The 26309-nt window shown below is 40.7% G+C and overlaps 1 protein-coding gene across 3 annotated transcripts in view; it reads right to left on the bottom strand.

Annotated features, from left to right (window-relative positions):
- The window catches only part of CHD9 (chromodomain helicase DNA binding protein 9), a 310468-nt gene that overhangs the window by 154508 nt on the left and 129651 nt on the right, over positions 1 to 26309 (bottom strand). For 2 of the 3 annotated variants that reach the window (XM_089684773.1, XM_089684774.1), the window contains exon 3: positions 1477 to 1817. In XM_089684773.1, coding sequence (XP_089540899.1) covers positions 1477 to 1817 — 341 coding nt within the window. Of the gene's footprint in view, positions 1 to 1476; positions 1818 to 24574; positions 24878 to 26309 lie in introns of those variants that run through there. The other variant, XM_089684775.1, reaches the window with a different exon arrangement.

The raw sequence follows: 26309 nt of genomic DNA, 5'->3' as shown, positions 1-26309 counted from the left end.
TCTGGCACACTAATCTGGAGTGATAACATGGAGACCAAAATAGAGCTTTATGGTCACAACCATAAGCATTATGTTTAGAGAGGGGTCAACAAGGTCTAAAACAAGAATACCATCCCCACAGTGAAGCATAAAGGGCAGATAAGGTGAGCTCTAAAAAGGCACAAATCTTGTGAAAATTGATGACAAGATGAACACAGCATGTTATCTGAAACTACTACTGGCAGACAATTTGCATTCTTCTGCATGAAAGCTACGCATGGGACGCTCTTGGACTTCCCAGCACAACAATGACCCAAATCACAAGGCCAAGTTGACCCTCCAGTGGTTACAGCTGAAAATGGTGAAGGTTCTGAAGTGGCCATTACATTCTCCTGACCTTAATATCATTGAGCCACTCTGGGGAGATCTCAAAACATGAGGGTCATGCATAACATTCAAAAACTCTGCATGGCTTGGAGGCATTTGGCAAACATGAATGGGCAGCTATGCCACCTGCAAGAATTTGGGGCCTCATAGACAAGGGGCAATACACAGTATTAAGAACTAAGGGTATGCAGGCTTTTGAACAGGGGTCATTTAGTCTGTTTACTTGTTGTCATGTTTTCTAACTGTGCCATTCTGTTATGATCTATAGATGAATATGCATAAGAAATAAAAGAAACGTGTTTTGAATGCTCACTCAAGTTTTCTCTAAAAATGGTACATACTATTACCAATTCTCCAAGGGTATGCAAATTTATGAGCACAACTGTATGAATGCACTGTATACAGTAAATAAAAAGTCTTGTGGATCTTTAATCACTTGCCCTCCAGACGATTTACCCCCTTCATGACCAGGCCATTTTTTGTTATATGGAGCTGCGCTACTTTATAATTGTGATATAATATACTTTATGATAATTGTGCGGTCATGTAACACTGTGCACAAATGAAATTTATGTAATTGTCACACAAATGGAGCTTTCTTTTGGTAGTATTTGATCGTCATAAGGTTTTTTTTTTTTTTTTCCACTATTTTTTTTTTACTTTTTGCTATAAAACATATCCAATAAAAAAAATAAATACAATTTCTTCATAAATTTAGACCCAAATGTATTCTGCTACATGCCTTTGGTAAAAAAATTTCCCAATAGGTGTATATTCATTGGTTTGTGGAAAAAGTGATAGAGTTTACAAATGGCTGTATATATATGTATACACTGGAATTTGTATTTATTTTTTATACTAGTAATGGCAGCGATCAGCAACTTATAGAGGAACTGCGATAGTATGGTGGGCATTCTGATATTGGATGGGAACTAACTGCCACTGACATTTCCAGTGACACGGACACTGTACTAATGACACTGGGCAGGAAGGGGTTAAGGTCTTAATGCAAAGATGTGATGATTTGCAATTAAAATGTTAGTTTTTTTACATGATAATCAATGATACAACACCAACCCCTCAACAGATATTCAACAAAGTGACTCCTACCCAATCTTCTTCTTTTCTTTCAGTTTGGAGGTCAGCCCAGCTTTGGTTTTCTTACTGTCTTTTTCCTTAGGTTTGGACTTGGCTTTCCGCCCACGTTTCTCCTCCTTACCCTCTGAAGAGGAGACGCTGGGGAAGTTGTCAGGGCTCATGACCCGGGGAATGTTCCTCTCACCCCTCTCCTTGGCTTTGGCAATTGCTTCAGATATAATACGATTAGCCTTCTCCTGCTTGCTTTCCGAATCCACCTTTTTTTTAGGGCGCCTCTCAGACACCGATCTCACCTTGGAATTTGGCAGTTTGTGGTAGGTCCGAGACCCATCAAGCTTTTTAGAGGAGGGAGGCTGAAAAAAAAAAAAAACATTAACAGATTAGCAACTGATCTCATGTTACCAGCTCAAATACAGTCATATCTCTTTCAAATAATCATCTACAGTTTCACGAAATAGCCAGTCATCCTCCACAGCCAGACAGCTTAAACTTTCAGAAAAAAGTCTAGCCAAAACTTTTTTTTATTAGATTATAGTGTGGGGAAGCATCCTCCTGTAGACTTTTACTTCTCTTCAATTTTGCTTGAGGTGATTGTAGCCGTATTAGTGCACTTGCGACAGAAACAATTGAGTACTGACGTGATACTTTTTTTATTTGCACTAACATACAATTTTGAGGACAAGCTTTCGGGGTATGTCCCCTTCTTCAAGGTCCAGGCAGTACTGAATTTTTGAGTACTGCCTGGACCTTGAAGAAGGGGACATACCCTGAAAGCTTGTCCTCAAAATTGTATGTTAGTGCAAATAAAAAAAAGTATCATGTCAGTACTCAATTGTTTCTGACTTCTCTTCAAAAAACCTCTATCCTGTACCACACCTATAAGGTCTTCAAGAGGGTGCATGGCCAATGGAGATACTGTGGAATCTGCAAAATAAAAATAGCACACCAAATGGAAAGACCTCAAATATTTTATCCATGATGGTTTTAGTGTTTTCTGTGTTTTAAATATGTTGTTATTGCAATTAAGACCTCAGTTAAGATGTGAGGTTTTTACCACTTCATGTGCTAGACATTTTTGTTTAACTTCTACCCAGGGCTCTATTAGAAAGTCTCTTCACATGCTATCCTATTTACCACAGTTGTAACATAAAGCAATTCTACAACATTTCAAAAATCAGGATGGCAGTCATTAGCAAGTGGGCATGTCTTATTTTGGTCTATATTATTTTATATTGGATTTGAGGCCACAATTCCAAAAGTAAAATTGATGTGATTGAGAGTGCAGCAGACCTTTCTTTTCCAAAAAGCAGTATGAGTAAATTTTAGCTGTGTACAGATTAGTGAGCAAATCTATATATCACTGAATATTTGTAAATTGGGATAACCAGTAGCCAAGTATCAAGTTTTTCCATTCTCCTGAATAACTAGAGTCAACATTGAAGAAGGATCTGGATATACTCTGGTAGAATTTTGTTCAAAATTGTTTTAAAAACGTTTGTTCAATTTTCTATAGGATGAAATCGACTGTGTTTTTTGAGGGATGAGAAAATTCAAAGGAGTCAGGTGTACATTTTTTCTTAAATGAATGAATTTCTAACAGTGTATGGCGTTTTCATTTGGTCAATTTGTTACAAAATTGAACAGAAGTTTGAAGTTCTTTCAGACAAGATTTGTCCGGTTGTCAAATGTACTGAGAATTTTTGAACAAATTTACATACAAATTTTCATTTAAAAATAAATTAGCATATAGTCAGGTTTTTATTACTGTGTCCCCACTAGGTAGACTTCTTATTCCAGAGACACGATTGATCATTGGAGATCCAAAGTAAGGAGACACTACTAAACCTTTGACAGTCACTAAAACAAAAATTTCTACAGTGAAATATTATCTCTCCACTTTTCTCTAAATGACAACTAGCTACCTCTCCAAGCCAAAACATGAAAATGATTTAAACTCTTCTGTATTGTCAAAAACACACACACAAAACACACACAGTGTTTCACTTAAAATAGCTCAATTTAGAAATCCTGACCATGTATGAATCTCAACTGCTATAGAGAAATCCTGCAATACTCTTCAGAATAGCCATGATAGTACAAACCTACAGTAGATCATAAACAGAACTGGATCAGAATTCATCATACAATCTAAGGGAATAAAACTAGGTGACTCAATAATAGAGAAAGATGTGGGTGTTCTGGTAGATCATAGAATTCATAACAGCAGGGATTGAAAATATGAGGCTGTCAGCATGAGAAGACACATTCTTGTATTAAGAGAGACATAGGCTTTGGACAGATACAGACATAATCTTGCCCCTGCACAAAGCATTAGTACAAAGCAAGGCCTCAACTGGGATAAGAAGTGTAGGTTAATGCTCCAGGTCACAAAAAGGAGGAAGGAGAATTGAAATTAGCAAAGAAAGGATACTAAATTAATAAAGGGCACAAAAGGACCTCAGCTACTTGGTAAGAACAGAATTGAATTTATTCTCCCTTGTAAAGAAGAGATTAAGGTGGAAATACTGTAATCACCTTGTATAAATATATAAATAGTGCATATACCGTATTTTTTGCTCCATAAGACGCACCTGACCATAAGACGCACCTAGGTTTTAGAGGCAGAAAACAAGAAAAAAAATATTCTGAACCAATGGACTGCAGACATAGTACAGGAGATGACCAGAGACTGCGGACACAGTACAGGAGATGGCCAGAGACTGCGGACACAGTACAGGGAATGACCAGAGACTGCGGACACAGTACAGGGAATGACCAGAGACTGAGGACACAGTACAGGAGATGGCCAGAGACTGCGGACACAGCACAGGGAATGACCAGAGACTGCGGACACAGTACAGGGAATGACCAGAGACTGCGGACACAGTACAGGGAATGACCAGAGACTGCGGACACAGTACAGGGGATGACCAGAGACTGCGGACACAGTACAGGGGATGACCAGAGACTGCGGACACAGTACAGGGAATGACCAGAGACTGCGGACACAGTACAGGGGATGACCAGAGACTGCGGACACAGTACAGGGAATGACCAGAGACTGCGGACACAGTACAGGGAATGACCAGAGACTGCGGACACAGCACAGGGGATGACCAGAGACTGCGGACACAGCACAGGGGATGACCAGAGACTGCGGACACAGCACAGGGGATGACCAGAGACTGCGGACACAGTACAGGGGATGACCAGAGACTGCGGACACAGTACAGGGGATGACCAGAGACTGCGGACACAGTACAGGGGATGACCAGAGACTGCGGACAGTACAGGGGATGACCAGAGACTGCGGACAGTACAGGGGATGACCAGAGACTGCGGACAGTACAGGGGATGACCAGAGACTGCGGACAGTACAGGGGATGACCAGAGACTGCGGACAGTACAGGGGATGACCAGAGACTGCGGACAGTACAGGGGATGACCAGAGACTGCGGACAGTACAGGGGATGACCAGAGACTGCGGACAGTACAGGGGATGACCAGAGACTGCGGACAGTACAGGGGATGACCAGAGACTGCGGACAGTACAAGGGATGACCAGAGACTGCGGACAGTACAGGGGATGACCAGAGACTGCGGACAGTACAGGGGATGACCAGAGACTGCGGACAGTACAGGGGATGACCAGAGACTGCGGACAGTACAGGGGATGACCAGAGACTGCGGACAGTACAGGGGATGACCAGAGACTGCGGACAGTACAGGGGATGACCATAGACTGCGGACAGTACAGGGGATGACCAGAGACTGCGGACAGTACAGAAGATGACCAGAGACTGCGGACAGTACAGAAGATGACCAGAGACTGCGGACAGTACAGAAGATGACCAGAGACTGCGGACAGTACAGGGGATGACCAGAGACTGTGGACAGTACAGGAGATGATTAAGAGACTGCTGACCTTTAGGGAGGGAGGGGGAGCGGGTACCTGAATTTAACAGGTACCCGCTCCCACTTCTGCGGAGTTGTCCTCCCTTTAGCGTGGTACCGGTCATGTGTCCCAGAAGATGCCGTACCATTCACAAAGCGCAGCGTTTCTTGCGCATGCACACTGGGCACCCGGCTGTCAAGCCGAGAGCCCACACTAAAGAAGCCGGCGCGAGAAGACTGCGCAGCACTGGACCGAGGAACAGGTAAGGTCCTGCTGCAGAGCTGAGCGGCCGGCCCGGTATTCTGACATGGTGGCGGTGGAAATACCGGACTGGCCGCTCCATAAGATGCACTGACATTTTCCCCCCTTTTTGGGAAGCGAAAAATACGGTAGTTAACTTGCTGAAACACTGTTCACTTAACTGCTTGCCGTCCAGCCAGTGTAGAAAAACAGCCACAAGGTGGCACCGCTGGGCAAAATCACGTTTTAAAATGTCATTTTGCAAAACAGGTAGGGGGCGTGCGCGAGGCGCATGCCCGCCCTACCCGTCCCGCCGATCGCAGCAGCGGGTGTCAATCACCGGGTCCCAGCAATTGCCGGCAAACAGTGACACAAAGCACAGCTCTGTCAAATCCTAACAAGCTGATCCTGAGAGAGAAGTTTATCTCTCCGGATCAGCATGTTCCTGTGAAGCACACACCCCCGCCCCCTAGTAAAACACTCCCCTTACACAGTTAACCCTTTCATTGCCTAAAAAGGTTAACCCCTTCCTCCCCAGTGCCATTAGTACAGTGTCAGTGGGTTTTTTTTGCACTGATCACTGTATTGGTGTCACTGGGGATGTCAGTGACCCCAAGTCAGTTCCCCCCCAGTGTCAAAATGTCCGCCGCAGTCCTGCCATAAGTCGCTGACCACTGTCATAAAACGCTGATCACCGCCATAAGTCGCAGATTGCCGCCATTATTAGTATAAAAATAAAATCCCAGTATCTTTCCCACCATTTGTAGACGCTATAACTTCCACGTAAACCAATTAATTTACACGTATTGTGATTTTTTTTTTTAGCAAAGACATGTCGCAGAATGCATTTTGGCCGAAATTTATGACGAAATTTGATTTTTACATTTTTTTACTGGACATGTTTTATAGCAAAAAGTCCAAAATATTGTTTTTTTTCCTCAAAGTTGTCAGCCTTTTTTTTTATAGCCAAAAAATAAAAAACGCACAGGCAATCAAATACATCCGAAAGAAAGCTCAATTTGTGGGGAAAAAAAGGATGTAAATTTAATTTGGGTGCAGTGTTGCATGACCGTGCAATTGTCAGTTAAAGTAACGCATCAACGTAACACAAAACCGCTTCTGTAACCGCTTCCTGACCGCCTTATAGCAGAAATACTGCTACAGGGCATCATGGGTGCGCAAAATCACACACACACACACATATATATATATATATATATATATATATATATATATATATATATATATATATATATATACACACACACACACACATGCATACATATACACACAGATACATGATTTGTACTCCCGTGGTTTTCACGCCCCTCCCAGATAGAGTCAGATTGCCCGTCAGTATACCAGTCATCACATTTAACCCCTTGATTGCCAGGAACACGCTCATGCACAATAAACCTCCATTGCTAGTATAGTGTCTGAATATCTTTGATCAGATCAGCACTATACCAGCGCTCTCATTAGTATAGCGTCCCCAAAAACGCAGCGTTAGCGGGATCAGCCCCGGCACCTGCCAACACCTGCGTTTAGCCCCTACACTTAACCCCCCCCCTTCTCCCCCAGCAAGTTCAGTGTCAGTAGGTCACTGTCACTTGATACATTGCACACAAAACCGCAGTGTTCGCAGAATCAGGCCTGATCTCTGTTAGCACTTGTCGGTAAATTTTGATGACTCTCATATGCAGCAGAATGCCAGTACTAGTGCCGCTCTACCTTTTGGTGAACTGGCGAGTACCAGCGGTCTAGTACATCCTGGTCTTTCACATACCTCCTTGATTTTTGGAGCGGTTTTTCACGGAACATCTGTATGCGTTGATTGTGGACCAAAGCAATTTATATGCACAACAATTTATCGCCGCCAACCCAAATTCAAACCTTGCCAGACCAGTCACATGAAAACTCATTACGGTTTCCGAATTTACATTTTTTTGGGCCTAACCCTCAACATGGGCATTACTAAAAGAAATGAATTGCGGTTGTATTGGTCCGCAGACCCGATTCATTATATGCCTGTGATCTCCGCTGCCATGGCCAGGCATAGATATGAGAGTATAAGGTGTTTTATGCATTTCAACGACAATACACTCTGTCATCCTCGGGGTGACCCTGAATTTGACCGGCTCCACAAAATTCAGACCCTCGCAAATCACCTTAACCAAAAATTTGCAGATCTCTATACTCCCCAGAAAAAAAAAGCTGCGTTGATGAGTCCCTGATTAATTTTTCTGGCCTTGCATTCAAACAATTTCTCCCCAGCAAGCGTGCCAGATATGGGGTCAAGATGTAGAAGACCTGTGAGAGGGCAACAGGCTATACTTATACGTTTTGGATTTACGAGGGAATAGATAGTAACGTGGAGCCCCCCAGATGCCCAGACTACATGGGGAGCAGTGACAAGATGGTTTGGGACTTGGTGTCATCCTTTTTCCATATGGGGTACCACTTATACGTGGACAATTTTTATTCAAGCATGCCACTATTTAGACATTTGTACAATCTTGGAATTGGCGCATGTGGCAAAGTGTGATCTAATGTGTGCCCACCATTAGAAGTGGGTGGATGCAGGGCGGTATATTCTAATGGTGGGCATACCACACACTTTTTTTGGCAGATATTTCTTCTCTTCTTTCCATTCAGTCCACAGGCTGCATACAAAAAAAAAAATAACATCGCATATACACCCAACAAGGACCAGCGATGTACTGGTACATCACTCGACTTTGAATGGTTATACAAGGATGATAGCGAATGAAGGGGAGAGAACAATGTTCTTGGACAACTTGCCAGCCAGCTTGCAAACAACCGAATTAACCTAACAGTATGCGTTTATAACAGGGGTTTAGTTAGCACACATTTGCAAATACATACGTAATCCACAGAGCCACGTCACGGCACCCTGATAATCTGTGGTCCTAACTCTACAATTTCTGAGAGCCCCCATAATAGAGGCACATGTATTTAATGGATAGATCAAGGGCAGGTGGGCCTGAGGGAACACACCCCTCTTAAAAGGCAAAGGAGTGCACAGGACCCTAGCATATAGCAGAATGGCAGCCAGGGTATCCTAGTTTTATTTTTTATACCAGGATGATGCCTACAGCTGCAGGCATCATCCTGGTATCGTTTTTTGAGCCAGCGACCAGCTTTCATGTGAAAGCAATTCTAGTGGCTAATTAGCTGCAGGATTGCTTTTACAAGCAGCGGGGTATGATGCCCCCCCTCCCCCGCTGCCTTCCACGGCCCTCTCGGGCAGTCCCGTGCCATCGGGGGAACCTGAGAATGCAGCCGCTGTTTCTGCCAGCTGACCATAGAACTGATTGGAGACCAGAGTGGTGCCAATCATCTCTATAGTCTAAGAATTCGGAAGCTACGAGCATTTCATCACTTCAGTTTCGCAGGATATAAACAGCGCCATTTGTAAATTGGGAAAGCATCTGATCACACCGATTTTGGTTTGATTAGATAATGTAAGGGCAGAGGAGATATCTAGAGCCTGATAGACCCCAGATTTCTCAAAAAAGAATATATGACAATGCCAATTGAAGTTATAGGGGATATTTGCATTCCCTGTGATAGCATTAAAAGTGATTAAAAAAAAAAAATGAACGTTAACAGTGTAAAAATAATTTAAAAAAATCAAAATAACTTACAAAAAAAAAAACTTGCCCCTCCCATGCATGCACACCTTTGTGGACAAGCGTTGACCCTGTGCCAGTATGTAAACACCAGTTGCATCATACATGTGAGGTATCGCCGTGAACGTCAGATCAAGGGCAGTAATTCTAACACTAGACCTCCTCTGTAAATCTAAAATGGTAGCTTTTAAAGTGTTGCCTATGGATATTAAAAATGTATGCAGTTTGTCGCCATTGCACGGGACATGCGCAGTTTTAAAGCATGTCATGTTTGGTATCCATTTACTCGGCATACCATCATCTTTTATATCTTACAAAATAATTGGCCAATATATTGTATTTTCGTGCATTAATAGTAAAAAAAAACGTATTTTGTTTTAAAAATTTGCTTTGAAACATCGCTGCGCGAGTACTATGTGCCATAAAAAATTGTAGTACCCACCATTTTATGCACTAGGGTGTCTGCTTTAAAAAAATATATATAATGTTTGGGTGTTTAAATTAATTTCCTAGCAAACAAAACAGATTTTTTTCATGTGAACAAAAAGTGTCAGAAAAGGCTTGATCTTCAGGTGGTTAGAAGAGTGAATGATGTGTGGCATAAACTTCTAATGCTGAGCATAAAACGCCCCCACCCCCCAAAACTACCCCTTTTTGAAAAGTTGACACCCCAATCTATTTTCTGAGAGGCATGTTGAATCAATGGAAGAATTTATTTTTTTACCACAAGTTTTTGGAAAATGACAATTTTTTTTTTTTTTTTTACACAAAATTGTCACTTAAATGATTTACTGCTCACACATGCCATGGGTATATGTGGAATTAATCCCCAAAATACATTCTGCTACTTCTCCCGAGTATGGGGGTACCACATGTGAGAGACGTTTTGGCAGTCTAGCCAAGTACAGGACCCCAAAATCCAATAAGCACCCTTCAGGCTTTTAAAGGACTTTATTTCCTCATTACACTTCCAGACTACCTATTACAGTTTCAGAGGCCCTGAAATGCCAGGATAGCACCTAACCCCCCCCCCCCCCCCCCCAAATGACCCCTTTTTGGAAAGTAGACACCACAAGGAATTTGATAAGAAGCATGGTGAGTATTTTGCAGATCTCATTTGTTGCCACAAGTTTTTAGAAAATGAAAAAAACAAACATTTTTTCTTTTCTTTTTTTATATTTCAAAACCTTGTGAGAAAAAATTAGATCTGAAAATACTCACCATGCCGCTTTTTAAATTCCTTGGGGTGTCTACTTTCCAGAAAGGGGTCATTTGGGGGGGGGGGTGGTGCTATCCTGGCAGGTCAGGGCCTTCAAAACTGTGATAGGTATTGAGGAAGTGATATGAGGAAGTTACGCACCTTCAGGCTTTCAAAGTGGTCATTGGATTTCAGGCTCCTGTATGTGGCTAGGCTCCCAAAAAGTCTCACACACGTGGTATCCCCATACTCAATAGAAGTAGCAGAATGTATTTTGGGGTGCAATTCCACATATACCCATTGCTTGTGTGAGAAATAAATCATTTAAATGACAACTTTGTGGAAAAAAACATAAATCTTACATGGACTCAATATGCCTCTCAGCAGATAGCTTAGGGTGTCTACTTTCCAAAAAGGGGTCATTTGAGGGTGTTTGTACTATCCTGGTATTTTAGCACCTCAAGAAATGTGATGGGCAGTCAGAAAGTACAAGCTGTGTAAATTCCATTATCCATGCCATAGTTTGTAGACGCTATAACTTTCACACACAGAAATATACACTTACTGGGATTTTTTTAACCAAAAAAAGTAGCAGAATACATTTTGGCCTAAATTTATGACGAAATTTTAGTTTTTTTGAATATTTTTTAATGACAAAAATGAGAAAATGTTTTTTTTTTTAAAAAAATTTTCTTCAAAAATTTTTTGTTTATAGCGCCAAAAATATAGTTTTTCTTCAAAATATTCGGTCTTTGTTTATAGCGTGAAAAATAAAAAGCGCACAGATGATCAAATACCACCAAAAGAAAACTCTATTTGTGTGAAAAAAAAAGAACGTAAATTTAGTTTGGGTGCAGCATTGCATGACCGCGCAATTATCAGTTGAATTAGTGCAGCGCCGAGTAGCAAAAAGAGGCCTGGTCATTAAGGGGGGTAAATCCTCAGGAGTGCAAGTAGTTAAACTGCTTGCCCTCCGCCCTATAGCAGAAGTAATGCTACAGGGCGGCACAAAAATACATATACATATATATATATATATATATATATATATATATATATATATATATACACACATATATACACACATATATACATACACACACACATACATTATATATATATATATATATATATATATATATATATATATATATACACATACATACATACATACACACAGTGGGGCAAAAAAGTATTTAGTCAGCCACCAATTGTGCAAGTTCTCCCACTTAAAAAGATGAGAGAGGCCTGTAATTGGCATCATAGGTAGACCTCAACTATGAGAGACAAAATGAGAAAAAAAATCCAGACAATCACATTGGCTGATTCGGAAAGAATTTATTTGCAAATTATGGTGGAAAATAAGTATTTGGTCACCTACAAACAAGCAAGATTTCTGGCTCTCACAGACCTGTACCTTCTTCTTTAAGAGGCTCCTCTGTCCTGCACCCATTACCTGTATCAATGGCACCTATTTGAACTTGTTATCAGTATAAAAGACACCTGTCCACAACCTCAAACAGTCACACTCCAAACTCCACTATGGTGAAGACCACACAGCTGTCGAAGGACACCAGAAACAAAATTGTAGACCTGCACCAGGCTGGGAAGACTGAATCTGCAATAGGCAAGCAGCTTGGTGTGAACAAATCAACTGTGGGAGCAATAATTAGAAAATGGAAGACATACAAGACCACTGATAATCTCCCTCCATCTGGGGTGCCACGCAAGATCTCACCCTGTGGGGTCAAAATGATCACAAGAACGGTGAGCAAAAATCCCAGGACCACACGGGGAGACCTAGTGAATGACCTGCAGAGAGCTGGGACCAACGTAACAAAGGCTACCATCAGTAACACACTACACCACCAGGGACTCAGATCCTGCAGTGCCAGACGTGTCCCCCTGCTTAAGCCAGTACATGTCCGGGCCCGTCTGAAGTTTGCTAGAGAGCATTTGGATGATCCAGAAGAGGATTGGGAGAATGTCATATGGTCAGATGAAACCAAACTAGAACTGTTTGGTAGAAACACAACGCGTCGTGTTTGGAGGAGAGAGAATGCTGAGTTGCATCTAAAGAACACCATACCTACTGTGAAGCATGGGGGTGGCAACATCATGCTTTGGGGCTGTTTCTCCACAAAGGGACCAGGACGACTGATCCATGTACAGGACAGAATGAATGGGGCCATGTATCGTGAGATTTTGAGTGCAAACCTCCTTCCATCAGCAAGGGCATTGAAGATGAAACGTGGCTGGGTCTTCCAACATGACAATGATCCCAAACATACTGCCCGGGCAACGAAGGAGTGGCTTCGTAAGAAGCATTTCAAGGTCCTGGAGTGGCCTAGCCAGTCTCCAGATCTCAACCCCATAGAAAACCTTTGGAGGGAGTTGAAAGTCCGTGTTGCCCAGCGACAGCCCCAAAACATCACTGATCTAGAGGAGATCTGCATGGAGGAATGGGCCAACATAACAGCAACAGTGTGTGCCAACCTTGTGAAGACTTACAGGAAATGTTTGACCTCTGTCATTGCCAACAAAGGATTTATAACAAAGTATTGAGATGAACTTTTGATATTGACCAAATACTTATTTTCCACCATAATTTGCAAATAAATTCTTTCCAAATCAGCCAATGTGATTGTCTGGATTTTTTTTTTAATTTCGTCTCTCATAGTTGAGGTCCACCCATGATGCCAATTACAGGCCTCTCTCATCTTTTTAAGTGGGAGAACTTGCACAATTGGTGGCTGACTAAATACGTTTGCCCCACTGTGTGTATGTATATATATATATATATATATATATATATATATATATATATATATATATATAAATAATACACACACACACGTGACTTGCATTTCCAGGTAGGGGGCACTCGCCGCCCTACCTGCGCCGCTATTGGCGGCTAGAGGTGTCAATTGCTGGGTCATGAGAGCCGGCACTCTTTGGGAAAAGCTGACAGGGGAGAGACCTGTTTGTAAACACCACACATCTCTATCATGTCAGCATGGACATGCTGTTTTGTATCTCTTTGCTGTGCAGAAAAAACAGCATGTCTCCCTGGTAAAACACACACAGCACACAGTTAACCCTTTGATCACTCCAGATGTTAACCCCATCCTGCCCAGTGTCATTAGTATAGTGTCAGTGCTTTTTATTAGCACTGATCACCGTATAAATGTAACTGGGGATGTCACTGGCAGTTAGTCAGCTCCCATCCAGTGTCAGAATGCCCGCTGCAGCCCCACTATAAGTCACTGATCGCTGCCATTACTAGTATAAAAAAAATTTAAAATAAAACTTCCAGTATATATACCGCCATTTATAGAGGCTATAACTTTCACGTAAACCAATTAATTTACATGTATTGGGATTGCTTTTTAGCAAAGACGTAGCAGAATACATTTTGGCCTAAATTTACGAAGAAATTTGATTTTAAAATTTTTTTATTGAATATGTTTTATAGCAAAAAGTAAAAAAATATTGTTTTTTGGGGTTTTTTGTTTATAGTGCAAAAAATAAAAAAATGCAGAGGTGATTTTTTATAGCTAAAAGTAAAAAATATAGTTTTTCTTCAAAATTTTCGGTCTTTGTTTATAGCATGAAAAATAAAAAAGCACACAGGTGATCAAATACCACTGAAATAAAGCTCTATTTGTGGGAAAAAACGACATAAATTTCACTTATGTACAGCGTTGCATGATTGCGCAATTGTCAGTTAAAATAACGCAGAGCTGTATCGCAAAAAAATGGCCTGGTCAGGAAGCGGGGTAAATCCTCTGGAGGGCAAGTGGTTAACCTCTTGCCGTCCGCCTGCTGTTTATAAACGGCAGGGCGGTGGCAGTCCAGGGTCGGGTTGCCGTCCATAAACGGCACCCGCCTTTTCTAGCTGTGCGCGCTCCCTGGGAGCGCGCACCACCGCGATCCAGTGCCCGCTGTGTCCTCCGGACACAGTGAAACACTGATCGTCGGACGGGACCTCTGTACGAGGTCCCGATCATGTGATCACTGATTGGCGAATCAGTGATCACATGCAAAGTAGTAAGCAAGATGTCACTTGTGACATCATTGCTTAGTATGTGTGAAATCTGTGAATGATCACAGAGGTCACATGGTACAAGGCTATTCACAACAGCCTTGTACCATGTGACAAGCTGTGACCACTCACAGCTCACTCAGTAATTCTCAATGACTGCAGGAATGCAGACAGAGAGAAAGAGAAATGATTGCTTTTACATCCTATATGGGTGTAAAAGCAATCAGTGTAAAAAAAAAAAAAAAATCTGCATCACCCTCCACAAGTAGTAGAGTGTCACCATGGTGACACTGTACTGCTAGGGTGACCGTATGTAAAAAATAAAAATAAAAATAAAAAATAATATAAAAAAATAAAATAAAATGTAAAAAAAAAAAAAAATTAGAATTTTTGGTTATAAACTAATTTGGATTTTTTTTTTTTACTAAAAAAATAACGGAATAAATTTTGGCTAAGATTTATGATGAAATATTATTTATTTGCAAAATTTTATTTAAAAAAACACTTTTTTTCAAAATTTTTGAACTTTTTCATTTACATAGTAAAAAAAAATAAAAATCACCAAAATAAAGCTTTATCTGTCTCAAAAAAATGGTAAAAAATTCATATGGGTACAGTATTGCATGACCGCGCAATTGTCATTCAAAGTGTGATAGCGCTGAAAGCTAAAAATTGCCCTGGACAGGAAGGGGTAAAAGTGTCCGGACAGGAAGTGGTTAAAGAATATGGAAACCCAACAGTTCATATTCCTGTCATCCTGCTGTACCATGTACTTGTATGAAAAGTGTCCTGTTCTCTTTGTATTGCTTCTTTTGTGTGAAATCAATTCTGTTCCTGCCAGTCCCTTTGCTTTCCTATTAAAACTGACACTAGGCATGAGAGCACAGAGTGGTCAGTTCTCTAGCTGTGCTGGGAACACAGCATGCTCTCCTCCAATGATAAGACTTGTCCTGACACCCTCCTCACCCCCTGCACAGCCTTTCAGTGTGTTGCTGTTTCTCCTCCCCAGCTCTTATGCAGCTAAGAACAGAGAGAATGTGATCACTTATGAAAAAAAGGAAAAAATATATTTATAACGTCTTTTTATACGTCTACAGAAATGTTTTGCCTTTCATTTCTATTTTAACTACTTGCCGCCGCCCACTGCAATCATACTGTGGGCGGCATGAGCAAGCTGGATCACGTACATGTACGTGATGCAGTCTGCTCAGGTTTAGGAGCGTGCTTCATGCCCGCTAGGGCATGCAGCGATCTTCTCCTGTAACCGCTGTGTGGATCACTGTGATTGGTCATAGCGATCACATGACAACAATGTAAACAACCTGTCATTGATGGCTTTTTATTCACAAACAGCTTACTTACTGTTGTGATCTGTAACTGGCCCACAGCAATCACATGGTACCTGTCTACCTGTACCATGTGATTGACTATAGCCAATCACAGAAGCAAGCTGCTGACGAATAGGAAACAAATTCATGACAGCTAAAACTATCGCTTATACAGTGATCTTCATTAACAGTGTAAAAAGAAAGAAAAAAAATCCCTGAGCAATCCCCTCCCCTTAGAATAGCACAGTGTCACTATGTTGACAGTGAGGTACTCTGCTGACAGGATATTAAAAAACTAAAATGTATGTATATATATATATAGATATAAATATAATTTTTTTTTTTTTGTTATTTTTTTTAACATACTATCAAAAATCAGTATCCCTGATCACTGCCACACCAGTCACATAATGACGTTGTACCGCACTGGTGACAGTATGTGAAAAAAAATAAACATTTTTTATTTAAAGCAGAACTACACTGTATCTGAGCACCACAAACCAAATGCGCCATTTAATTCATTTTTAATATGCAAAGGAAACTTCCCCATCATCCATGTCTCCATGCTTTATTTTGCTGAGAAACCACTTAGAAAAATATCTCTCTAGCATCTCTGGCCATCTTGAGTAAGGGCAGATGATTCATGTAGCATTTACTGCCTGGGATCCAGCTTTCCTTAGTTCAGGCATACGGGCAGGAGGGTGCTTAGCCGGAAAAAAAAAACCCCTGAAGATTCCTGTCATCGTTTGCCTAAGCAAGGAAACCAGGAAGTAACTAAAGAACTGTGTAAAATCAGAAAAACAGAATGCAATGATTTGCAAAACTCAAACCCATATTTTATTTATAATAGAAAATAAAAAAAATATTGATTGTTTAAACTGAAGAAATGTACCATTTTAAGAATTAAAAAAAGGTCAATCTGAAATTGATAGCAACAAGTATGAAAAAAAGTTGGGGCAGGGCCAGGGGCGGACTGACCATTTGGAAACTTGGGCACTGCCCGAGGGCCCGGGGTCAGTAGGGGGCCCCATGAGATGCCCCTGGTACCTTTTTCATAGGCTTTTTTGAGTTTGGGCAAGGACACAGGGGCCCCATGATCCCCTATTGCCCGGGGGCCCCATGAGTTGTCAGTCCGCCCCTGGGCAGAGCAACAAAAATCTAGCAAGGTAAATGGTACTAATAAGGAAGAGCTGGAAGAACATTTTCCAACTAATTAGGTTCATTGGCAACAGGTCAGTAACATGATTGAGTAAAAAAAGAGCATCTTTGAGAGTTAGAGTATCTCAGAAGTAAAGATGGGTGAGGTTCACCAATCTGTGAAAAGTTGAGCCTAAAGATTGCAGAACAATTTCAGAATAAACTTCCTTACCGTAAAAATGCAAAGACTTTAAATATATCATCATCTACAATACAGAATATCAAAAGATTCCGAAAATCTGGAGAATCTCTGTGTGCAAAGTACAAGGCCAAAAAGCAATAATAAAACAGAAGTGAAATATCTGCGCTTGGGTGAATCTATGCATAGATTAGCTGATGACACTATACCTGAATACTTGGCACAACGGATATAGGAATATAAAAAGTGCAGCACTCACAAAACTAAAACTATGATAAAGAAAGTAGTAATTAAAAATAATCCTATGAATCACCAAGATCTTTCCCCCAATATCTCCCATCCAAGTACTAACCAGGCCTGACCTTGCTTAGCTTCCGAGATCAGTCGCATTCAAGGTGGTGTGCCTGTAGGCCTTACGCCCAATGTCTATTGTTAACAGCAATATGTATAAATAAAATGCTTTACATAAACTGTGATACTGTGATAATATTCAAAAACATATATTTCAGCAAAGTGCCTAAATCCAGGAATTCATATAGAGGTATATACACTGGAAAATACACTAGGACAGAATGAAAAAAAGAGTCCCACAAGCCATGGTGAGAAAATAGGATGAGTTCCTCACCATCAAACACTTGTAAGGGCTCCCAGGTGTAATTGGTCACACACAAGGCTTTCCAAATTATGCGACACTCTATATAAGAGTAGTCACATGCACTCAGTGAAATTCCCCCAGGGAAAGGGCACTCTCTCCAGCCTCCCCTTATCCACTAGGAGACACTAGGAATTTTGCTGTCAGTTGTCACCATATACATCCACAACTTGCAGGGCACCACTGGGAATTAGCTCAGCAGAATTAATGCACATATGAAAAAAGACACTCCACATAGCGTAGAACCACCCATAAAAAGGAATTCAAGTCTAAGCACTTACAAATATCCAGAAGTAACAAAGCATATTACGTAGTAGAGCAACATGGAATTCCAGCACCACAGATGGCTGCTGTTCCTTCGCACATGCTCGGTAGTGTACATTTGTGTCCGCCCTACCGGTTTCATCACAAATTACGTCATCAGGGGCACTAAAGAAATGCAATATTGGATGCACATGATCTTTGGGCCCTTAGACAGCACTGCATTAAATACAGGCATTATTCTGTGAAAGACATCACTGCATGGGCTCAGGAATATTTCCAAAATCACTGTCTGAACACAGTTCGCTGTGCTATCCAAAAGTGCAAGTTAGAGTTCTATCTTGCAAAGAAGAAGCCATATCTGAACATGATCCAGAAATGCTGCCATCTTCTCTGGGCCACAGCTCATCTAAAATGGTCTGTTACAAAGTGGAAAACTATTCTGTGGTCAGACAAAATTTGACATTCATTTTGGCACTCATGGGCGCTGTGTCGTTCTAGACTAAAGAGGAGGGACCTTCTGGCTTGTTATCAGCTCTCAGTTCAATCGTTCAATCACCTATGTCTCTGATGATATGGGGGTGCATTAGTGCATATGGAAAGGGCACCATCAATACTGAAAGATATATCCAAATTTTAAAGCAGCATCTGCTCAGGAGCAAAAAAAAAAAAATGAAACAACATTCCTCTCCCAAAACTCCAGCAACTGGTCTCAGTTCTCAGATGTTTGCTCAGTGTTGTTAACAGAAAAGATATTACACCGTAGTAAACATGGCTCTGTCCCAACTTTTTTGAGAAGTGTTGCCATCAATTTCAAAATTACCTTCTCTTTTTCTTAAAATGCTACATTTTCTCAATTTAAACATTTGATATGTAGTCTATTTTCTATTATGATTAAAATATGGGTTTATGAGACTTGCAAATCATTGAATTCTGTTTTCACACAGTGTCCCAACTTTTCTGAAATTGGTGGTGTTTCTTTTTATTGGTAGGTAAAGGGTAAGAGGAAGATAGAAATCCACTCACAGTACAGTGTTGGTCCTTGAAGACATTAAAATGTTATTACACTAATGCCGGACTGTTAACTAGAATTGGTAAGTCAGCAATCCTTACAGTCAGGCAGCAGGGGAGTTAACACCTCAGCCATTTTTAATTAGGCTCCTAAAGGTTCTGTAATTGTGCGTTTAAACACAGACATATTTAAAGCCGTCTCTGAGGGTTTTTGTCTTCCTTCGAAGAATTCTACCCATAGAGTTACATTTAGCGTCACTCTCCTTTGCTTGGGCAATCTCTTCAGTCGGGAAGGAAGCATTCCTCTCCATTCTCATCTATCATTCTACCTTGCAGAAGGAGGGAAGAAACAAATACAGAGACATGGCAATGCTGTGACTATTAAAACCATTAATCCACCATTTTATTTACCTTTTGAAATTGGAAGTAAATCTTTCTCTCCTTTCCACAGCAATTCTGCTACGTTATAGAAGAAATCAAGCCTATTAAAACTCAATGGATTGCTATGTACATATTCTTTCTAGGTTTTGTTTGTGGATTAGTGTTTGGTTATGTATACACATATGAGTTTATCAATGTTTTTGTTTTATGCTTCATATGTTGCTGTACATGTAAAGTGACTAACTACCTAACTAATCTTTAAAATTGCTCCCCCTTCTAACTACGTTGCCTAACCTAAGAAAGTTCTGTATTTTTAACTATTTTCAGGGCACTCTTGTCATGGCATCCAGCTTCCCCTGTGTCAGATAGAGGCGACTGCAGGGGAGAGGAGGGAGTGCCAACAAAGGACTGGTCATGCTAAGCCTATGGGTGGAGTCACTACTCCCAGGCATTGCCAGCCATTGTTGAGCGCTCTCTCCGCTCCCCAAGACCTGCCGCTGGCTGACACAGGGGATCACGAGACTGAACTGGAGCAGCCTGAAAATAAGCAATTATACCAATCTTTCTTACAAAGGGTTAGTTCGCATAGCTGTTAGGAGGGGAGGGGGATATTTTTAGGATCAGTTAGGTATACCCTGGAATTAGAACTCCAGATATGATTTTTATTGCATATTCACATTGGTCGACCTTGGACCAATGTAAGTATGCATATCTCGCATCTGAGGGGCCATTGGGGAAGCAGAGAATCAGTGTAGTAGTTGTTGCCGCCACGGTCATAGCTATGATCTTCCTGGCTCTTTCCTGAGTGGCTTCCCCCTTCTGCACTCTGACCACCAGTGGGTCACTGGGCTCAGCACTGCCACCATTTAAGAACTTTTTTTTTTTACTAATGAATGAATACAAGGTGTTCTCTGGATGAGATGGAGAGAAGTGGAGTTGATGTCAAGATCTACATTGTGTCCAATCAGAGATCACTTTGTATTCAAAAATTCAGGGCGATCTGTGAATGGTGGCAGTGCTGAGTGAGCAACCCCCTGTGTGCAGAAGGGAAGCCTCTCAGCACAGGACCTGGAAAATTGTGGCTATCACTGTACTGAGGATGACTACTACTGTATATGTTAGCTTTCGCAGCAGCCTCTCAGGTATGGGATTTGTATATGCAAATACGAAAACCATTGCGCACTCACTTCCAGCATTACAGGAGTGAAGACCACTGTTTTTTTGTAGCAACTAGGCAGGACATGGTGAATGTTAACTGGGAGTTTTTCGCCCAGGCTTCCAGGCCGACCCAAACGGCCTACAGGTATGACAATAAAATTAATGAACATTTTACAAAGCTGCACATTTTTAATATCTCCTGGGGCATTTTTACTACATAGACTGTTTTCTGGAAGAGGTGAACTTTGCCTTTAAGTTTTTAAAGATGCAAGCTTTCAGGACTATTGGGTTTCTTTTTTAAGTTTGATACAATCATACAAAGCTTGGAAAAAGGAGCCTTGCAGATCCTGAAAGCCTGCATCTTTAATATTTTACATTAGCCATTAAAGGGTATTAAACTGCAAACTTTCTGCATATGCAGATATACTCTAATTTTGTCGATCTATTCTATCTTCTTACAATATCTGTCAAGCAATACTAAAACATATACTACTGGTACAACAATCCATGTAAACATAAGCCTGCACCATATAAACAGCTTTCATAAACATAATACCCACTGTGTAGTGTATTAAAAAAAAAAAAAATTGCACAGTAAAAGCAATTAATTCAAATGAAAATACTGTACACCAAGCAGGGGTGCAGAGTGCTGCAGTAAGTTCTTTAGAATGAGCCAAGCTTTTCAGAAGCACAGAGAGCCTGTTCTGTGTCAGTAAATATGCTTTTCATACTCTGTATTTACTTGCAGTGTTCTCCTCAGACAGACAGAGTAGACATACTCAGCAATCATCAGTGTATGGCTTGAGTTACACACACATTCATTTTGGATATCATTTTGCTTACACATTTATTCTTATTAAGTCCATATTTTAATCAGGGTGGATTACCATTATTATTATGATTATTATTATTTTTTAATATAAATGGTATGTTTTATTATACAAGAACATCAGACAAACGAGAGAATCTGAATATTAATTATCTATCCACTGTTACCTGACGTATTCATTTTTATACTTCCAATACAATTGGCAATCTGGTTATAACTATGATCCAGAGGAGAGGATATTATATTAATATTGTATTGATATGGAGATGTCCCTAGGTATTTTTTAGCATTGATGAAGGGGTGTTTTTGAACCTCCGAAACGTGTTGAATACTTTGACTGTCCCCCAGACCGTTGCTGGAATAAAGTCATATCTGGACCATTTAGCATTGGAGTGTGTGGTGCATAATTTTTTTTGATACTCAGCAATTATGTCAGCTATTTTACCATTCTTGGTTTGTTCAACTAATAAATGGAAAATGAGGTTATGAAAATCATCACCCTTCCCAACTCGAGACTCCTCCTGGAGGCTTGTCACATGACCAATGCATGGCATTACCGATAAGGCCTCTGACAAATAGGCTTAAAGACCTGTGATTCAGACACAGCTAGGAGGCCAGGTAACCAATACAGACACGTTGGTGGCCAGTTATATTTTCTCCAGGAAATGCAAGTTTTCCACAGCTTGAGTTATCCTGTATTCATGTAATAGGTTATGCAATATCACTAGAGTGTCTGAAAAGAACCATTTTTGAAGGAAAACTTTTTACTTTTTTTTGTTAAGTTGCAGTTTTGCTTTAAGAAATACAAATCAAGAAATACAAATCAATATGTTTGCAAATATATCAAAGACAACATTTTGGCTTTTAAATCTTTTATGGCTTTTCGCGCCAACACTTTTTAAAACAGATTAGGCATGAAGGGCTATACACATGGGTATATAAATCGACTTCCTTTAGAGCAATTTAGAATCTGTATCCCTCATAACATACATAATACTTGTAGATCTCAGTTTGCAGATCTCTTGGCTTCTGTGCATGGCTGGGTACCCCACATTTAGAGTGATGAAAGAGAAGATCTATTTATATAGGTACCCCACATTTAGAGTGGTGAAAGAGAAGATCTATTTATATAGGTACCCCACATTTAGAGTGGTGAAAGAGAAGATCTATTTATATAGGTACCCCCCATTTAGAGTGATGAAAGAGAAGATCTATTTATATAGGTACCCCACATTTAGAGTGGTGAAAGAGAAGATCTATTTATATAGGTACCCCACATTTAGAGTGATGAAAGAGAAGATCTATTTATATAGGTACCCCCCATTTAGAGTGATGAAAGAGAAGATCTATTTATATAGGTACCCCACATTTAGAGTGGTGAAAGAGAAGATCTATTGATATAGGTACCCCACATTTAGAGTGATGAAAGAGAAGATCTATTTATATAGGTACCCCACATTTAGAGTGATGAAAGAGAAGATCTATTTATATAGGTACCCCACATTTAGAGTGGTGAAAGAGAAGATCTATTTATATAGGTACCCCACATTTAGAGTGATGAAAGAGAAGATCTATTTATATGGGTACCCCACATTTAGAGTGATGAAAGAGAAGATCTATTTATATAGGTACCCCACATTTAGAGTGATGAAAGAGAAGATCTATTTCTATAGGTACCCCACATTTAGAGTGATGAAAGAGAAGATCTATTTATATAGATTTCCTCTGCCAGAGATGCAGCATGTGCAAGACAAATTTAGGGTAGTATAAATATTTCAGTTATTTTAGATACCACTGCATTACATTTATCTTAAGTGTGACGGCTAAATAAAGTTACAAAGTAGCCAACAGCTACTAAGCAGACGTAACCCAAGCATTCTGCTACAACCAATATAGAATATAAATCACCACTGGAAAGATTATTTCTGACATCACAAGGTTGCCATGGCAGCCTAATGTCCGTGTTAATCAGATGAATCTAATATAAACATATTTCTTGCATCATCAGACGCCTATACCTCTAGATTATCAGTGTACTGAGAAACTGGGTTTATTACCGGCATTGAAAAAATGAAATGGAACTCTGAATAATTGCCACTGACAACACCACCACTGTTGTCTGTCTGCACCAGTTTTCATTAATCATCCCTATATAATAATAGAATGAAGGAGAATTGCTTTATATAAAAGTAAATACATATATTGTACACAACACAATCGTATACAGGCAGTGACTACATACATTGTATACAACATGATCACATTGTGGCAGTTAATATTGTAAACAGAACTATTGTTACAGATCAGACTTTATTTCCAATACAAAAGCATCCTGCAAAAACAACAAAAAGAATAATTCCCTGCCCAAATTCTATATATAATCTAAAACACAGGTTACATGCACACAAAGAGGTACGGAGAATGGGATCCATATAGAGCCATACACACCCACACAGGCTGATAAACAGGTTACATACTGCACTCCCTGGCACCAGATTCCTGCTTATTCCAGCAATAATATTCTGTTCTATTGCAGCAATCCTGTGCATCTATTCATTGCTAATGGTGAACACGTAATCTACGTAGCTTAATGTACAAAACAGTGATTAACTGCCAGAGACACAGCCACATCCGCAATGAAGCCTTTTCTTTGCTGAAACTTGTTCTGCCGCCCGGAAACATTAAAGAAATTGCACAGACGCACAAATGCAGCCCTTCTTCTCGGCAAAACATGAATATGTGGAAGGCAGACCCCTGCGAAATAGAATCACTCCATGCTCTACAGTAGATCAGGGCAGAGCAGGGAGGGGGCAGGATGCAGAAAAACCCTCTTCGGACCCTCTCACCTAGCTCTCAGCTCCCATGGACGGGCAGCAGGAGTATCCACATACATCCTGAGTCCCTGAGGCTGCAGGCGCCACTGGGTCTTGCGGCAAGGATAAAAAAGAGCGTGCTGCTCTGTCTTGGATGCTGCGGTTAAAGGGGCCTGCAGCCACAGACTGAGGACTACGGCAGACAGCGCTGGCTTAAGATGGCGATGGAGCAAGGCCAGTTACAAGGGAGGTTATACAGCCCCATCAGCCACCCCCCTCCTCTTTCACACTCATTCAGCCTCTCACTTACCCTTCCTCTTGGCCTCTTCGCTGAAGACATTCTTAATCTCCAAGGATTTTTTTTTTTCTCTCTAAAGGCAACCCCCCTCACTTCAAAACTTAACCTCCCCCCACCTCGAAACAGCCTTCAAAAGCCAGGCAGAGCGAGGATCGGGCTTCTCCCATTCAGGAGCAGCAACCTTACACAGCAACTATACATTGTGTATGCTGAATGTTATTATATTTTTTTCTTCCTCCTGATGAATCTAGAAGGAGGGGGATGGAAGAAAGGAGGGAGTGGGGGATTCCGCTCTGTGCCTGTGAACAAATTCAGAAGCTGGGAACCGATATAACCAACACAAAAAAAGGGGGGAAAAAAAAGAGGCAGGAAAAAAATGAACGCACAGTAGCATCAAAATGCATCAGCATGAATATTAGAGATGCCGATTAAAAAAAAAAAAAAAATTTATACACAGCAGGGCCCTGCTGAAGGTGAACAGCCAGGAGAGGGCGCCATGCTGCACAATTTCTATTCTATTCCTCCTGGTTTTCTGGTTTAACCACTTCATTGCAAAGCCAAGGAAAGGAACATTTTTAACATTGTATTGGTTTTCAAAAGGCTGTGTCTCCTGTACGACACCGGGGTGAAGGACCTTTCCAAAAATCCACCTCCAGTGAAGTGCTTCATTGATACCTGTCTACCAATGATGACATGTTTACCTTTTCATTGTCTCGTGCCTCAATGTTTTCAGTAAAAGTTACTTGCAAAAGTGTGCAGGAAGGAGGGGGTTATATTTACAGTACATCCATGAAAGATGTATCACAGAAAAATCTCATTGTGCAGCCCCCCCTGAAAAGGAAATATTCCTATGTATATTGGGAGAGAACACAATCGTCATTCGCAGGACACTATGGGGAACATTGTATAATGACCTAGCAGGCACACCTTTTGCTGGTAAATATATAATAGGCAAGCCTGCTACTCCTTGTGGAATAGGAGGTATCACCACATATTCTGTTTAACAATCTCAGCACCACTGAAGTGACCCATGGTGCAGTGATTACATGTATACCCCTTCACTCTTATCAATAAAAATAATGGAGAGTAATAGCGACCACCAACCATATATGACTGACACACACACCTTTTATGTAAGTATATTTTGTTTCCGGTACGTAGACGTAAAGCTGAAAAACTGTTACATTGCATGTATGGGGTACTGGCCACATGTTACAAAGTATCTCTGTCTTGGTTTACTATCACACAATCTACTAAAGAAATGCATCATTGAAATCCCATAGTAACCACAATTATTCTTATAAACCAATCACTTTAAAGGAGGTTTCCACTTTAAACCAAGAGTCAATGGGGTTGATTTACTAAAAGCAAATAGTCTGTGCACTGCAAGAGCAGCGGCTCTAGAGGGGAAGTTCTGCTGATTTCTATCATCCAATCATGTGCAAACAAAAATGCTGTTTTTTTATTTTCCTTGCATGTGATTGGGTATTCTTGGCAAAGTGAAGCTTTACCTCCTTTACGAAGCTCTGTAACTGCACTTGCAGTGCACAGTATATTTGCCTTTGTTAAATCAACCCCAATCTCCTTGCCTCAAAGCTCTGTGCTATGAAGCAGAAGTGTCTTGATCCCACCCCAGTTGCTACTTTTTTTATTCAGATTGTAGAACCCACTGACATGATGATGGTCATCTAGTCTGTTCTGATCAGAAAATTAATATTAGGCAGCAAGGTGGTCTGATCTTCCAAAC

Source organism: Staurois parvus, unplaced genomic scaffold, assembly GCF_062004578.1.
Source record: "Staurois parvus isolate SC_StPar_1 unplaced genomic scaffold, SC_StPar_1.0 ptg000356l, whole genome shotgun sequence".
Lineage (NCBI taxonomy): Eukaryota > Metazoa > Chordata > Amphibia > Anura > Ranidae > Staurois > Staurois parvus.
Note: the sequence above shows the minus strand (reverse complement) of the source record. Positions and strands in the feature narration are given on the sequence as shown.